This window comes from Artemia franciscana, chromosome 12, assembly GCF_032884065.1.
Source record: "Artemia franciscana chromosome 12, ASM3288406v1, whole genome shotgun sequence".
In the NCBI taxonomy this organism is placed as follows: Eukaryota; Metazoa; Arthropoda; class Branchiopoda; order Anostraca; family Artemiidae; genus Artemia; species Artemia franciscana.
In genome coordinates this window covers 40,007,680-40,024,914 of record NC_088874.1, presented here as the reverse complement: position 1 = coordinate 40,024,914, position 17,235 = coordinate 40,007,680, and the positions used below count along the sequence as shown (strand labels likewise).

Sequence of the window (17,235 nt, the reverse complement as noted above, 5' to 3'; positions counted from 1 at the left end):
GTCAATTACACGAAAATATTTTGGGTTTTTCCCACATTACTAGTAGTTGAAACGAACTTTTTGTAAAATTTTGGGAAAGCTAGCACTCCTCCTCTCCCCTCCCCCCAATTAAAGCATATTGACATCCTGACCTAAGGGAAACAAATATTGTGTATGACTCTTGAATGAGGTATTTTTTCAAAGACCACATTGCCTTTTTATGACAAACAAATAAAAATTCAAATAGAAATAACACTTATCCTTATTTGAACTTTTATTTTTCCATTGAAAGGCAGGTCATAGAAAGGCAGTGTCGTCTTCAAAGAAATACCTACATCATACACATGGGGATGATGGACCAAGCAAGTGGATAACTATAAAATCATCAACATCTCAGTTGCAATCGGAAGAAGAAGAAGTTTGTGCCACCTTCATTCATAAGTAATATGAGCTATTTTTACTTAAAATGTTTTGTTTCTATTTTTATTGTAAACCATTAGCTTACAATCATGTTACAATTTTAAATTCAGTTGTAGCCTATAGGCTTTGAAATTACCTAAACTCAGAGTTAAATTTCAAGAATTCAGCATTAAACTGATATGTTTCAAATGTTAGTTTTTTCCTTTACAACACAACTTTATAATATTGTATTTTGAATTACAACAGTACAAGCCTTGAAATCACGTGAGTTTGAGTCACGTGAATTGAGTTTAAAGCATTACAGTGGATACGAGTCAACCTACTCATAAATAAAAATAAAAGAAGCACAAACAAACTAAAGCAAAAACTAAAAAAAAAAAACAGAATGCGGCATACTACATTGAAAACTCCAAATCTGGTATATACAGCAAAGGATGAGATACGCAAGAACAAATATAGTAGGTCTTCATAAAATCATAGAAAATCAATGCTGCGCAAGAGAAAAAAGCACAAACATTAAACCAAAAAACATATCAGTCACAAAAGACTTGATTTGAAAGCTTGATTTATTACGATCTTTTTACTTGATTTACTACGATTTATTACGATCTTAACTAGTGAAAAAAAAACTTTTCGAAATACTCAGGAAGGATGTTCCAAAAAATGACCGAGCTAAATAATTAAAATACTATTTAAACTTGAACTAATGTAAGAGAAGAATTACTAGACAATTTTCTTCAGTAGTACTTTCTATAATAAGAATTTCAACGTTGTTTGAATTTCCAAGCTGATAAGAAAACTTACTTGAGAATATTAAAAACTGACTTTTAGTAAAAATTTCATAAGTTAACTGATTAAAACAAATCACTTACTTTCAGATACGATTCTAGCTCTTACCCTACAGAAAAAATTTCAAATAATTCAAAAAGTTGGTAAAACTACACAAGGAAAGCCGAGAGAAGCAAGACAATTTATATAGCCCGTGGGCAGCAAGTACAATAACGAATATACAGAAGATACTGAGAATTATTCTCTTTAAAGAAAGGATACATGAATATGATTCAACAAAACTTGACAGTTTAGTGTCAACAAAATTAGGGCCTTAGTGGTATCCCGCAACCAGTAAAAATTAATGAGACGTGACCGCGATGAGAAATACAGGAGCTTCCTGGAAAGAGCTGACCAGGGACATAAATTCAAACAAATGAAGGTAGCACGGGCAATATTTTTTTTCTATTCTTTTCGATAAATAACAGTTCAAATAAGGATAATTCCTTTTATTAGACAGTGAAAAAAAATACTGAATATTTCGATCACATTAGAGTGACCGTCGTCAACAGATATACTGATGCATCAGCAGAAATTACCTACGTTCAATTTTTTCGAACATACAAAAATGCTTTAAAACCATAGGGAGGGGGGCTTTCATTTGTATCTTTTATGAAAATATTGAAAAGGGGACTCGTTAAAATTTAAAGGAGGGATTTCCTCCCTGAATGCCACCAGAGGAATTAATAATAAGAAATTGATATGGATCCACTGGATTTGTTCATATTCATATTGGGCTCTATGACAAAACCACATATTTTTATTTGAGTCTTTACTACTGACCCATTGATTTAATTAATTTGAAGTAACAACTTTGTAATGTACGACATCAAGTTAAATAGCTTAATATATATAATGTAACTTACTATATGAAGTATTAATTAAACACTGTAAAGCAATAATTATATAGTTTCATATGAATACACAGCTTCACGCAAATATATATTTTCAACTTCACGATCCTTAATAATTTCATTCATTAAACACAACTTCATCATCAAAGAAAGATAAAACTCTGACAATTGGCAAGATATCTCTCCCCTTGGAGAATGCTTCATTGAATCCAATAAAGAAGGGTTCTTTTATCCCTCTTTTTGAGAATTTTAAATGAGATTCAACTTCTAATTCTCATTAAGAAGGATCCCTGTCGAGTGTAAACTATCAAGGATCTCTTTCCCTTTTTCATTTGATTGAAGGCACAAGGGTGCCTCTAATTATGCTCTTAGAATAAACAAAAGAAAACTGGTACCCTTATATGGGTTATCATGTCGTCATTAGAAAAGGTATTAAATAGCATTATTAAGTATTCTTTTAAAAAGTGAAACTGAAGCAAATTCTTCCTTAACCGGGTCGAGTCTTTTGATCAAAAATCGGGAACTGTGGATTGCTCATTCCTTTGCTTTATTTATTAATTAATTAATTTTGCTATCAAACTTTCTTTGAAATTTCCTACTTTTTAACAAAGGTGCCAGACGCTATCCTATGAGTAACGTAGGCAGTTTTTCATTCATATCTTCCCATGCAGGCCTGGATTTACCAATAGGCCCACTAGCCCCCGGCCTAGGGGCGCACAATACCAGCGGGGCATTAAATCATCAATTATTGATTTTTTTTTTTCTTAACAAAAACTTGGCTGACGTGATTTATTGTCAAAGTGCCAGGTGCACTCCACCGCCGCGCTGCCTATTCACAGAAAAGTGATTTTAAAACAACACAGGAATTCCTTGGCCACTTATAAACTGTCAGATGTCTCCCAAGAATGGAAGCTGAGAGTTCAGTATCACCACTCTCTTTCATTACTTTTGGCTCATCAATTGCATGATGTTCAGTGCTTCCACTATCCCCGAATTTTCAGGGATTTCCCTGAAAACCTCGCAAAAACAGAGCGGCACAAACGATTGGGCCTAGAAACGCCAACATTTTAAATCTTGCTCTATCCTCATGTTCAATCACCAAAGAATGTAACTCTTATCAGCTTCTCCTTTCTAGTCAACGTTTAAGTTCAATGTAAACCAAAGAGTAGATCTGCTCAATGTTGCTTGTAGGCTGTAGCTCCTCCTTCATCTGTGTAAAACCCAGATCGTAGCCCGTGGTTTGACTTCTTCATAATTGTAATATAGCATATTTGATAAATCCAAACCGTCTCAGAATAAAACAAACCTAAGTTACCCAGCCACACGGTTAGGCTTGCATGAAAGACTGAGAAATTTTGAGATGTCACGTAGAAAGCCCTACAAATAAAAACTTTTGGAAATGTTGAGAGCTAATTCTCCTCCTCCCCTAAAATTATTTCACTCGGTCATTCATGAATATGTATGTGACAGGGAGAATTTTTAAAATAATCTATCCAAAAAACCGAACGTCTGGAAGTTTTAAGAAAAATGATAAGCTCGTGCAAAATCAGAAATTTTGTGAAATTATCTTAGTCTTTCCTGCTATCTATTTGTACACTAATACTTTTTTGCATTGATATATTTTGTAGTTTCGAGCATATTCCAAATCTCACCAGCCTAATTCATAGGCAACCTGGAAAACAAGCTTTCTCTCTCATCAAGAAAATACTTGATATTTGCATTCAAATCAAAGCGGTAATTTACAAGGAACCAAGGCTAAAAAGCATTTATTCTTGGTTATTTATGCACCTCTGCATTCCAAATCTATGCCATCGTATTTACATCACAAATACAACTAAAACAGAAGTTAACATAAGCTCAAGTTTTATTTAGATAGCAAAACAGTTACTTCATGTCTACGAAGATATCTTTGCATTCCCCCTTGAATGTAAATAATTGCTTCCTGAAGCATCAAAGTTACTTGGTTTTCATACAAATGATTATTCCAGCGTTTGTTTTGTCTATGTAGAAGTTGATATTTGCCTTGGAAAATGCAAGCCCGCGGTAATTCGATTTTGATACGTATACACATTCACAAACAGAAGAGGATTTTATACCAGTAGATTAAGATGCTCTTAGAATGAGATTATTAAACAAGATGGTGTAAAAAAAAGAAAAAAAAAGATACATTAAGGTCAACATCCTTGGTCAATACTCTAGCGCCTCAGATGCTAAATCAAATAACTTCTTTTTGAGCATCAAAGTTTTAAATTGGCTATTAGCTGTCTACATCCTTTCTTATTTCCATTCACTACATGACTTCAAGAAAACCGTAAGCTCAAATACACGGTGGTATGCAAAACAATACAAAAATAAATAAATATATAAGATGCAATAGTAAATTAAGATAGTGAATTTATATAAATAATAAATTAATAATTTATACAATAATAATATAATATAAAAATAATAATTAATATAATTAATAAATAAATAAAATTAATAGATAAAATAAGAAAATGGATAAAATAAATAAATAAAATAAAGATATAATATTGAAACAAAGAAACTAATTAAAACGCAAACAAATGCACAAACAGAAGAGGATTTGACACTTTTCCAGTAGATTAAAATGCTCTTAGAATGAGATTATACAACTGGATTTTATAATAAATAAATTGCCAGATATAAGAAAGTCAACATCCTTGGTCAATACTCTAGCGCTTTAGATGCCAAATCACTCAACTTCTTTTTGACATTGAAGTTTTAAATTGCCTCTTAGTTGTCTACGTTCATTATATTTCTATTCACTACATGATTATTTACAAATTTCAAGAATCCGTAAGCTCAAATAAACGGTGGTATACGAAACAATACAAAAATATAATAAATAAATATACAAGATGCAATAGTAAATTAAAATAATGAATTCATATAAGTAATAAATAAATAATTTATAAATATATAGATAAAATAAGAAAATATATAAAATAAATAAATTAAATAAAGATAAAATATTGAAATAAAGAAACTAATTAATACACATTGAAGTTAAAGTAGCGGATTTTTATGTTAAACTAATCCTTTCAAGTACTTCACACAAGCAAGCGATATTTCTAGAACTGACGTTGATGATATTTCTAGAACTGACGTAGGACTGACACTGAAAACGATAAATATAAAAAGAAGAGAAGCTGAAAGTTCAAAACCAGCCCAGATAACAATAAATAATTAATCCATCAGTAAAAACTGTCATTAAAAAAAAGGAACGAGGCAAAATAAACTTGCCCAACTTTATACTTGCAAATACAAAATTAGATCGGAAACAACTTACCAATAATTATATTCCTTCTTTCCTGCCAATATTCAAAACAAAGAATGATAAAGGGATTGTGGCCACACATTAACTGAATAGATACTTCGTCTTTGGTTTGTTGAACTGCTCTCTCACAAATAATCTGAAAAAAATGGGTACCTTCAAGTTTTCTATTTTTTAAACCGAAAGTTCAAACTTCAGACTTCCTTTTGAACTTCCTGCTCAGGCTTCAAACATCAAATGATTCACTGGGAATGCTACTATATAGCCTATAATTTAGGCTATATAAATAATCTTTAATTATATTTAATTCATAGTTATATAGTTTATATAACTGTGATTTATAACTAATGATTATAATTGTAATTTATTATAATTAAAATAATATTTTTATTATAATTATAATTAATTATAATTTCAAATTTATAATTGTATATAATTTAGTCTATAATTTATTATAGCCTTAAAGTCTAGCGGCACTTATACATATTGTCGTTGTATTCAATCGTAAGTCTTGAAACCACTACTGCTACTAAAAACCAGAAAGTGCAGTACCAATATGCCTGAAGCCAAAACAGCTGCACGTGACCCTCCTCCGCCCCAATCTATTCAAAACTTCACCTTATCCCCTCTCCCTAGAAGTTTTAATTTCCCTCAAATTATCCCTTACAGGATCTAGCATCTTTCTACTCCATTCATGAGTTAGCTTTTCTTTGTTGGCCCCACATCCTTGGCAAAAAAGAATATTCTTTGGCAATCTGTCCTCCTTCATCCGCAAAACGTCTACTAGCATTCAGTCTATTTTTTTTTTACTATAACCCTAGAAAGTTAGATAGAACCAAATTTGGCATGTAGTTTCTTGTTTGACATACCGTCAATCAGACGAGTGCCTAAATCTATCCATGACAGGTCCCCTGAAAAGAATATAACGAACTTTCTATTCCGAAGTGCCCATATTTCAAAAACTATACTAGACCGCTCTCGTTACTGTAATTTCAAATATTATTGTGCTGTTTTGTTGACTTGTCGTCTTATTCTTCCAAGTCTTTTTTCAGCTATGAAACAATATCATAGTTTATAGAAATTACTCTTTCTGTATCTTTCCTGCAACCATCGTCTTTGCTAATGATGAAATGAAAAAATTAATTTTTTCAACTGAAAGTAAAGAGCAACATTAAAAAAACGAACAGAAATTATTACTTATATGAGGGAGTTCACCCACTAGGCAATACCTCGCTCTACACAAAAGTTCGAATGTTTTTCCAATTCTTTAAGAATGACCCCTGAATCACAAAGCCCGTTTAATTAGAAAAGATAGTTCTTTTGAAAGTAATAAAAAAAACTTTAGCGTAAAGAGTGAGGTATTGACTAGGGGACAATCCTCCTCAAATACTTAATAATATCTGTTCGTTTTCAGTTTTAATGTTGCTCCTTATCTCGAGTTGAAAAAACTTATTTTTTCTATTCAATTTCTGATCGTTCTTTAAATGATGCTTGGAAATCCGGCGCCCCTTCAAAGAAATGTCCCTTCCCCCAAGAAAACATCCTCCATTGAAAGATCCTCCCACGTAATACCCTCCCGCCGACCATTCCCCCACCAGAAAAAATTCCTCCAGAAAACGTCTGTATACTTCCCAATAACCAATACTAGATATAAACATTGGGCAAATTTCATAACTTGCAGCCCTTCCCCCGGGGACTATGGGGATTAAATCATCCTCAAAGACATTAGTATTAGATTTTGACCATTCTGAATAAAATGGCTATCTCAGAATTTTGATCGGGTGACTTCGGGAAAACATTAGCGTGAGAGGGGGCCTAGTTGTCCTCCAATTTTTTGGTCACTTAAAAAGGGCACTATAACTTTTCATTTCCGTTTGAATGAACCCTCTCGCGATATTCTAGAACCACAGGATTGATACGATCACCCCCGGGAAAAACAAACAAAAAACCAAACAAATAAAGACACATCCGTGATCTTTCTTCTGGCAAAAAATACAAAATTCCGCACTTTTGCAGATAGGAGCTTGTAACCTCTATAATAGGGTTTCCTGATACGCTGAATATGATTATGTGATTTTCATTAACATTCTATCCTTTTTAGGGGTTTTTCTCGCTTTTTTTTCGAAAATAAGGCAATTTTTTCAGGCTCATAAATTTTGATGGGTAAGACTGAACTTGATGAAACTTACATATTTAAAATTAGCATAAAAATCCAATTCTTTGGATGTATCCATTAGTAACAAAATCCCGTTTTTTAGAGTTACGGTTACTATTAAGCCAGGTCACTCCTCACTTTTAGTTCGTTACCACGAACTGTTTGATACTGCCCAGGAAAATGAAACTATTTACCTAAATAATCTTCTCATTGCCAAACATCACCTCTTCACCTTCATGTCTTTTGTTCAAGCGACTTATGCTTCTTTACATTAAACCTATTCTTGCACACCGAATTCTCATAACCTCCAACACCCATTCATTTTGCAAACATTTTTACCTAGGACACTCAAGTCATCTACATAATCTCCTTACACTAAAGCTTCAATTTGGTCCCAATTCTTTAAGAGTGACCCCCTTAATCACAAAGACCGTAGAAAACATAGTTGAAAATACCAAAAAATACTTTAGCGTAAAGGTGAGGTACTGTGGAGGAGACGAACCCCTTTATATCCGTAATAATTTCTGTTCGTTTTAGGTTCTAATGCAGCTCCTTACTTCCACCTGAAAAAACTTTTTTCTAGTTATTTTCTCATTTTTTTTTTTTTAAATAATGCTAGAAAATCCCTCCCTGACCCCCCTTTAACGTGAAAAAGTCCCCCTGAAAACGTCTGTACACGTCCCAATAACCATTACTATATGTACACAACGGTCAAAGTTTGTAAATTGCAGCCCCTCCCCCAGGGGCTGTGGGGGATTAAGTCGTCCCGAAAGATATAATTATTAGGTTTTTCGACTACACTGATCAAAAATAGCTATCTAAAAATTTCGATCCAGTGACTTTGGGGGAAAATGTGAGTTGGAGGGGGGCTAGGTGCCCTCCAACTTTTTTGGTCACTTAAAAAGGCACTAGAAATTTTGGCTTCCGTTAGAATGAGCCCTCTTGCGACGTTCTATGACCACTGGGTCGATACGATCACCCCTGTGGAAAAGAAAAAAAAAGAAAAATAAAATAAACACGCATGCGTGATCTGTCTTCTGGGAAAAAATACAAAATTCCACGCTTTTGTAGATAGGAGCTTGAAACTTCTACAGTAAGGTTCTCTGATACGCTGAATCTGATGGTGTAATTTTTGTTAATATTCTGTGACTTTTAGGGTGTGTTTCCCCCTATTTTCTAAAATAAGGCAAAATTTTCTCAGGCTCGTAACTTTTTATGGGTAAAACTAAACTTGGTGAAACTTATTTATTTAGAATCAGCGTATAAATGTGATTCTTTCGATGTAACCAAAGGTATCAAAATTCCATTTTTTAGAGTTTCGGTTACTATTAGGCAGGGTCGCTCCTTACTACAGTTCGTTACCACGAACTGTTTGATACTACCAAGATAAGTGAAGCTATAAAGCCAAGGTATATCCATCTGATCAACCCAGGGCAACGTTTTCATCTTCACTTATTCCTAGCCTAACCGACTTGGTCTTCAACATTAATTTTCAAACCTATTTTAGCACCCTGAACTCGCAAAACGTCTAAAAGTTCGTTCATTTTGCTCTAGGATGCTTAAATCATTAGCATAATCTAATTACATAGAATTTTTTCCTCTCCATTTGATTCCCTGGTCTCCCATTGCCTTTCCTGTGCTCCTCAAGACGAAGTCCATCAAAATGATCCATATAGAGGGGGAGAACACAATCCTGCTTAACTGCTTAAATAGGAAACCTATTAAATAGGAAACCAGCTACTAACCTCCTTTCCTACTTTAACCGCAGCAGTGATATTCTCGTACATAGCACTAATCACTTTAAAGTATTTACCTGGTAAACCATACAAGGATGAGACCTTCGCTAAAGCCCTTCTATCAACAGAATCAAACGCTTGCTCATAATCTATGAAACTGATGACCAAAGTGTTTGATAAATCAGGCACTTCTTAATTTTTACCCTAAGAGTGAAAACTTGGTCGACTTATCCTCTATCCTTTCTAAAAGGGTAAGAAAGTATCATATTACTAAGTTGAATTTGAATTTAGAGCATGCAATTTATACGAAGTCACCTCTAAAAGCCTTAACATGAGTGATTTGAGTTCGAGGTGTACAAGTGGTGCCAGAGGATGAGGTTTATCTTCACTTTAAATTTTTTCAATAAAAAAGAAATTAATTTTTAATTTCAACGCAGGGACCTTAGTAGTCAAGAAGCGTCGTTAATCCGATACATTTGATATACTCCCATTTAACTCCTTGTAAAAACAAAACAACTCGTGTCACTCCCCCCCCCCTCTCCAGGTAAAATATGGACTTTCTATGTCTTACTATATTTGATATCTTCTCTCTATCCTTTTTGCCTCATGTTTAGTCACCTCTTATTAAGCAAACGACTTTATTCCCCAAGTGACGATTCAAGATTCAAACCTTCTGCAATAAAGCTTGTAGATGATACTAAAAACGGCAATATAAAAATAACAAGAAGAATAAAATTTCCGAGACTATAATATCTTCTTTTTCTTCAATTATTGCCTACCTGGGCTTTTGAGAGTATTTTTGCAGCGAACAATTGTCCTGATTCCAATGATTTAGTAAGGTAGACTTTTCCAAAACTTCCAGAAGATAGTTCTCTTACTGTCTGAAAGGGAATAATAAATTTAAAAGGCTGACATTATTACAGAAAACAGACTCGAGGTGAAAATAATAGTCTTAATATATAGAGTATATTAAGATATCTAGGTTAGAAGACATTATTATCCTACTCCTCGAGCAATGTTTTCAGAAAAACATTATTATGATTATATGCCGACTCACCAGAGTTGAGGCTCAGATCCTCAGAAAAAATAATAAAAGAATCTCAAATCCTAAGTTGTACCTCATTTTTGGAAGATTTACTATTAAAATGACCAAATCCCGAAAACTGCAACTTTGAAGAAATTGTTAAAGTTTCAAACAGGATAATGTAAAATTGTTAAATTTCAAATATACTGGAAGCATTGGGGTACTCCCCCTCTTCCCCTCTAATTACTTCAATTGATTTTGATTCGGAGAATTAGAAGCGGTCTCAAAAGGGCCATTGATATTGCTCAAAGCGAACCTATCGAGCTTATCTCATACCGTTTCTGATCATATGATAGAATGTAATAAAGATTACTTCTAGTTCGTTTTTATCCCCTGGATGAATTTAATTAATTTAATTATATTTAATTGATATATATTTGATAAAAAATTAATTAAATTTAATTAATAAATTTATATTTTATTTAATTCAATTTAGTTAAATTTCATTATAATATTTAATTGAAAAAGTAAATTTAATTATTTTAATTCATTAAAGCAACTTTGAAGATATTGTTAAAGTTTCAAACAGGATAGGCCTAATGTAAAATTGTTAAGTTTCAAATATACTCGAAGCAATGGGTTACTCCCTGTCTTCCCCTCTAATTACTTCAATTGATTTTGATTCAGAGAATTAGAAGCGGTCTCAAAATGGATTAAATAAAATGGATTAAATAAAAAAAAAACAAGTTTTTTTAACTGAAAGTAAGAAGCCACATTAAAACTTAAAACGAACAGAAGCTACTCTGTGTATGAAAGGGGCTGTTCCTCCCCAACATCCCGCTCATGACGCTAAAGTTTTACTCTTTCTCGCAATTCTACTTTATTAAACAATAAATAACTTTAGCGTAAAGAGCGGGACGTTGAGGGAGGAACAGCCCCTTTCATACACGGAGTAATTTCTGTTCGATTTAAGTTTTAATGTCGCTCCTTACTTTCAGTTTAAAAAAATAGTTGTTTTTTTTTATTTAATTTCTGAACGTTTTTGAATTAATGCATGTTTTTATTTTGGCTCTCCGCAAATGAATAATCAAAACGAAATTTGCGTATTATTTTTTTTTTGCTAAATGGCTTTCTCTTAGTTTTAATCAGACAATTTTGAGAAAAAGGGTGGGAGAGGAAGCCTAGTTGCCCTCCAATTTTTCGGTTACTTAAAAAGGGAACTAAAATTTTTATTTTTGACGAACGTTTTTATTAGTAAAAATATACATAGCTTGCAAATTAACTTACGTAACGAACTTCTACATTCATATATTAGTATTATGTATATGAGGGGGTTTGCCCCCTCGTTAATGCCTCACTCTTTACACTAAAGCTTTAATTTTGTCCCAATTCTTTAAGATTGACCCCTGAATCACAAAATCTGTAGAATAAATAGTTGAAATTACTAAAAATACTTTAGCGTAAAGAGCAAGCTATTTAGGAAGAGATGGGCCCCCCATATGCGTAATAATCTCTGTTCGTTTTAGGTTTTATGTTGGAACTTACTCTCAGTCGAAAAAAACTTTTTCATATTTATTTTTTCATTTTTTTTAAATAATGCTAGAAAATCCTGCACCCCCTTCATAGAATTTCTCTTCTCCCATGACAAATTCCTCCAAGGGAAGATCCTCCCACATAGCCCCCTCCCCCAAACCCCCCAACCAAAAAATCATCCTGAAAAGGTCTGTACACTTCCAAATAATCATTACTGTATGTAAACGCTGGTCAAAGTTTGTAACTTGCAGCCCTTCCCCTGGGGACTGTGAGAGAGTAAGTCAGCCCCAAAGACATTGTTGTTATGTTTTTCGACTATGTTGAACAAAATGGCAATCTCATTTGATCCGTGACTTTGGGAAAAAATGAGCGTGGGAGGGGGCCTAGGTGCCCTCCAATTTTTTTGATCACTTAAAAAGGGCACTAGAACTTTTAATTTCCGTTAGAATGATCCCTCTCGCGACATTCTAGGATCACTTGGTTGATATGATCACCCCTGGAGGAAAAAAACAAACAAACAAATAAACACATACCCATGATCGGTCTTCTGACAAAAAATACTAAGTTCCACATTTTTGTAGACAAGAGCTTAGAACTTCTATAGTAGGGTTCTCTGATACGTTGAATGCGATTGTGTGATTTTCGTTAAGATCGTATGACTTTTAGGGGTGTTCCCTCTACTTTCTAAAACAAGGCAAATTTTCTCAGGCTCGTAACTTTTGATGAGTAGTACTAAATTTGATAGAACTTATATATTTAAAATCCGTTTTTTAGAGTTTCGTTTACTATTGAGCCGGATCGCTCCTTACTACAGTTCGTTACCACGAACTGTTTGACATTGATATTGCTCAAAGCAAAGCTATGGAGCTGATCTTATACCGTTTCTGATTATATGTTAGAATGTAATAAAGATTGCTTCTAGTGTGTTTTTATCCCCTGGCTGGATTTAATTAACATCATTAAATTTAATTAATTTATATTTAATAAATCTAATAAATTTAATTAATGTAAATAGAGCAAATTTGAAGATATGCTGTTAAAGTTTCAAACAAGATAATGTAAAACTGTTAAGTTTCAAATATACTTGAAGCAATGGGTTACTCCCCCTCTTCCCCTCTAATTACTTCACTTGATTTTGACTCGGAGAATTAGAAGAGGCCTCGAAATGGCCCTTGATATTACTCAAAGCGGAACTATGGAGCTTGTCTCACACCGTTTCTGATTATATGTTCGAATGTAATAAAGAATCTAGTGTGTTTTATCCCCGGGCCATATTTACTTCGTAGAAGATAGTGGTGACGAATCATGATTTGGATAAAAATGTCTCAGCGTATAATGTTCAACGTAACAGTATTGTGACTTAACAAAAAGCGATGCATCCAATGCATTTCTTTCCCCAGAGGTCATCTTAAAGAACAGAAGATCGTAGAAGCTTGGATAAGGGCTCATTCAGTTGAAGATGTGGGGTTCTATTGCCCCCTTTTAAGAGGCAAGACAAACCAAAGAACAGCTTGTCGTTCTTTTAATACCAATAATGACCTTTATGACACCAGATACAAAATTTTCAAGGTAACCAATTTAATAAATATACTCAAAAGGTCCAAAAAAGCGTATCCGGATGCAGCATGTCTAGCGAAGACCAATGGCACTAAATTATGGAAATGCCCAACTTAAACACAAGCTTCATAAATAGGTTTAATAGGAAGTCAACCATACCACACTTTGTCAAACAAAGATTTTCAGCCAGTCTGATTGGATGGTTCAAACTGAGGCTCTTGGAGTTTTTCCCCTTTTAACTCATTCAAGACCCGAATTTGCATTTATAGATATGTTGTGAGTCTTTCAACTCAAAATAATCCCGCAATTACCTAGGGTGTTGTCTTAAATAATTAAATTTAATCGCCAAACGTATTCAGGATCAAAAAATGACTGTGCAAAATCAAAACATAATAATTACACATCTGACAAATTGTGTTTGATATCCACCAAAGATAATACTTAAAGTTTTTAAAGCTTTCTGGCCGCAAGTTTAGTCGTGTATGTTACAATATACATCTTGTCTTAGATACTCCTGTGCCTCTGCAGGTACCCAAGGATTCAAGAAGGATCCGCCAATCTCCCCAATGATTGATTGGCGTGTGTAGATTACGTAGATTGGTCTGATACGTACATTGCGGGGTGTTTCTGGGTCTAGCTCTGTGGGCTAAATCTGTTTGATTTTTAGTGGAATGCTGCAATGGGTAGTCAGAATTTCTCCATACGTAGCACGTTCCCAAGGAATCTCCATCTGCGATCTCTTATGATATTGAATAAATAAAACTAAGTTTTTTTAACTGAAAGTAAGGAGCGACATTAACACTTAAAACGAACAGAAATTACTCCGTGTATGAAAGGGACTGCTCCCTCTTCAACACCCTGCTCTTTACGCTACAGTTTGACTCTATCTATCAATTCTACTTTTTAACACAGTAAAAAAAACATTAGCGTAAAGAGCGGGGCGTTGAGGAGGGAGCAGCCCTTTTGATACACGGATTAATATGTGTTCGTTTTAAGTTTAATGTCACTCCTTACTTTCAGCTAAAAAAACTTCTTTGTTTTATTTAATTTCTGAGCGTTTTGAATTGATACATGTTTGATTTTGGCTCTCCGCACATTAATAATTAAAACAAAGTTTGCACTTTAATTTTTTTTTTTTGGCTAAATAGTTTTTTCTTAGTTTTTATCGGACGATTTTGAGAAAAAAGGGGTGGGGGAGGAGGCCTAGTTTTTTTGGTTACTTAAAAAGGTTACCTTCTAATTTTTTGGTTACTTAAAAAAGCAACCAGAACTTTTAATTTTTTACGAACGATTTTATTAGTAAAAAAATACAAAACTTACGAATGAACTTACGTAACGAACTTATATATTCGTATATTTTTATTACGCATATGAGGGGGTTTGCCCCCTCGTTAATACCTCGCTGTTTACACTAAAGCTTAAATTTTTTCTCAATTCTTTAAGAATGACCCCTGAATAAAAAAGGCCGTAGAATAAATAGTTGAAATTACTAAAAATACTTTAGCATAAAGAGCGAGACCATAATGCTAGAAAACTCTGCGCCCCCTTCATGAAATTTCTCTTCCCCCATGACTAATTCCTCCAGGGAAAGATACTCCCATGTATCCCCTTTCGCTCAACCCCCCCTCCAAACAACCCACAAAATCCCCTTGAAAACGTCTGTGCACTTCCCAATAACCATTACTCTATGTAAACATTGGTCAAAATTGGTAACTTGCAGCCCCTCCCCCGGACACTGTGGGGGAGTAAGTCATCCCCAAAGACATTGTTATTACGTTTTTCGGCTATGCTGAACAAAATGGTTATCTCATAATTTTGATCAATTGACTTTAGAAAAAATGAGCATGGGAGGGGGCCTAGGTGTCCTCCAATTTCTCGGTCACTTAAATAGGGCACTAGAACTTTGTTAGAATGAGCCCTCTCGCGACATTCTAGGACGACTTGGTCGATACAATTACCCCTGGAAAAAAATAAAAAAAGACAGAAAAAACAAACAAACAAATAAACACGCACCCGTGATAGGTCTTCTGTCAAAAAATACGAAGTTCCACATTTTTGTAGATAGGAACTTGAAACTTCTACAGTAGGATTCTCTGATGCGATGAATGCAATGGTGTGATTTTCGTTAAGATTCTGCGACTTTTAAGGGGTGTTTTCCCCTATTTTGCAAAATAAGACAAATTTTCTCTGGGTTCTCTGATATTCTGAATCTGATGGTGTGATTTTCCTTAAGATTCTATGGCTTTTAGTGGATGACCCACTTTTTTCTATAATAAGGCAAATTATCTCAGGCTCGTAAATTTTGGTGAGTAAGACTAAACCTGATGAAACTTATATATTTAAAAACAGCATAAAAATCCAATTCTTTTGATGTATCTATTAGTATCAAAATTCTTTTTTAGAGTTTCGTTTACTATTGAGCCGGGTTGCTCCTTACTACAGTTCGTTACTACGAACTGTTCGATCTTTCACAATAGGCTAGCCCGTATTGTCGTGGATGTATTGATTCGTTATCTTCAGCTGTTGATTACTTTAATGTGCGCATCAAAAAAACTCTTAATATTGCACAAGTGGTGAGCATGATTCTGTCAATGTCAGAGAGATGCAGGGATTTTTTTTATCAGTATAATCACAGGCCCATAATAGGGTTCTTTGGACCGTATCCCTTCCAACAGCTCCCTCTCAAGCTCGAATAATCTGATAAACATTGCATCATGATTTTCATTACTTAAGTAGGTTAACCAAAAAATACCAATATCCTTGCCAGTAAATCAAATGGAAGCTTATAGCTGTTGTCAACCTTGGAAATCCCAACATAAGATAAAAACGTGATCTTGAAATGCAGATGAGCCCCTTTCACCGATTATTAAACGCAGTCAAGGAATTTTGGAAGCAGGGGATGCGTACCATCCAGGGCGGCACTTTCAAGAGGGCGGCACTGAGAGAACAAAAGAAGCGAACAACAAGAGCGTAGGGTCAGTTCTAAAGTATATTACGACCGCAGAAGGCCAAGATCCTATTTATGAAGACATCAATACAGCCGTTAGAAGCGTTCTGGAAAAGATCACCACTAAAAGATTGAAACCACCTACTAAGGGCAATACAACCCCAGTGTTCAGAGTTGAGGCAAATGAAGGACCGTCGAATGCTGATGACCTGAAGGGTTTTGGAAAAAAGTCTTTAGAAATATTCACAGTGACAACTGCAATCTAGTAAAGATTGAACCACAGCCCATGGTAACCAGAAGTTTAAAAAGGTGGTCTGGAAACAACTGTCTAGTGAGAACGAATTACAAATTTAAGCTAATTCAGGAAGGGCAAATTTCAGTCAAGCTTAAAAATTAAGGGTTCTTTCAAAAACAAATTTATAAGAGTTTCAAAAAGAGCGTGAACACTTGCCGAAAACAGAGGTAGTTTGGAATAAAGTTGCACAATTGGATTTAAAATCCTGTATGAGAGAATTCCTGTCTACCATTTCGAGCAACAGAGAAATCACTTTTTTGCATGAGAAGCACTAAATGTGTCTCCTTTTTTGTACTAAAAGGGGGGGGTTATTCATTAGACTGGGGGGTTATGTCACCGCAGTACAGCCACATCGATGTGAGGCGTAAGAGAATATTGAAGCAAAATACACGTTAAATACCGTTTTAACCTGTTTAACCCACGTACCTGAATGCCATCTATAGTTGGTTCGTACTTTGAATTTGGTTCAGTGTTTTTATGTTGAAAATTACCATTTGACTAAGTGCTGCCCCGCAAATTCGTTTTGGCAGAGAAATTAGCTCTTTGGAAATCCATTTCGAGACCGCTGCTTGTAAAATGCCCCCAACTATAGGATAGTTTTTTTATAGG

The 17,235-nt window shown here is 34.3% G+C and overlaps 1 protein-coding gene across 5 annotated transcripts in view; it reads right to left on the bottom strand.

Moving 5' to 3' along the window:
* LOC136034123 (serine/threonine-protein kinase S6KL-like) overlaps window positions 1–17,235 on the bottom strand; it is a 362,015-nt gene that overhangs the window by 302,888 nt on the left and 41,892 nt on the right. For all 5 annotated transcript variants that reach the window (XM_065715275.1, XM_065715278.1, XM_065715279.1 and 2 more), the window contains exons 5-6: window positions 10,050–10,151; window positions 5,395–5,518 (exon numbers count right to left, since the gene is read on the bottom strand). In XM_065715275.1, coding sequence (XP_065571347.1) covers window positions 5,395–5,518; window positions 10,050–10,151 — 226 coding nt within the window. The remainder of the gene's footprint in view (window positions 1–5,394; window positions 5,519–10,049; window positions 10,152–17,235) is intronic.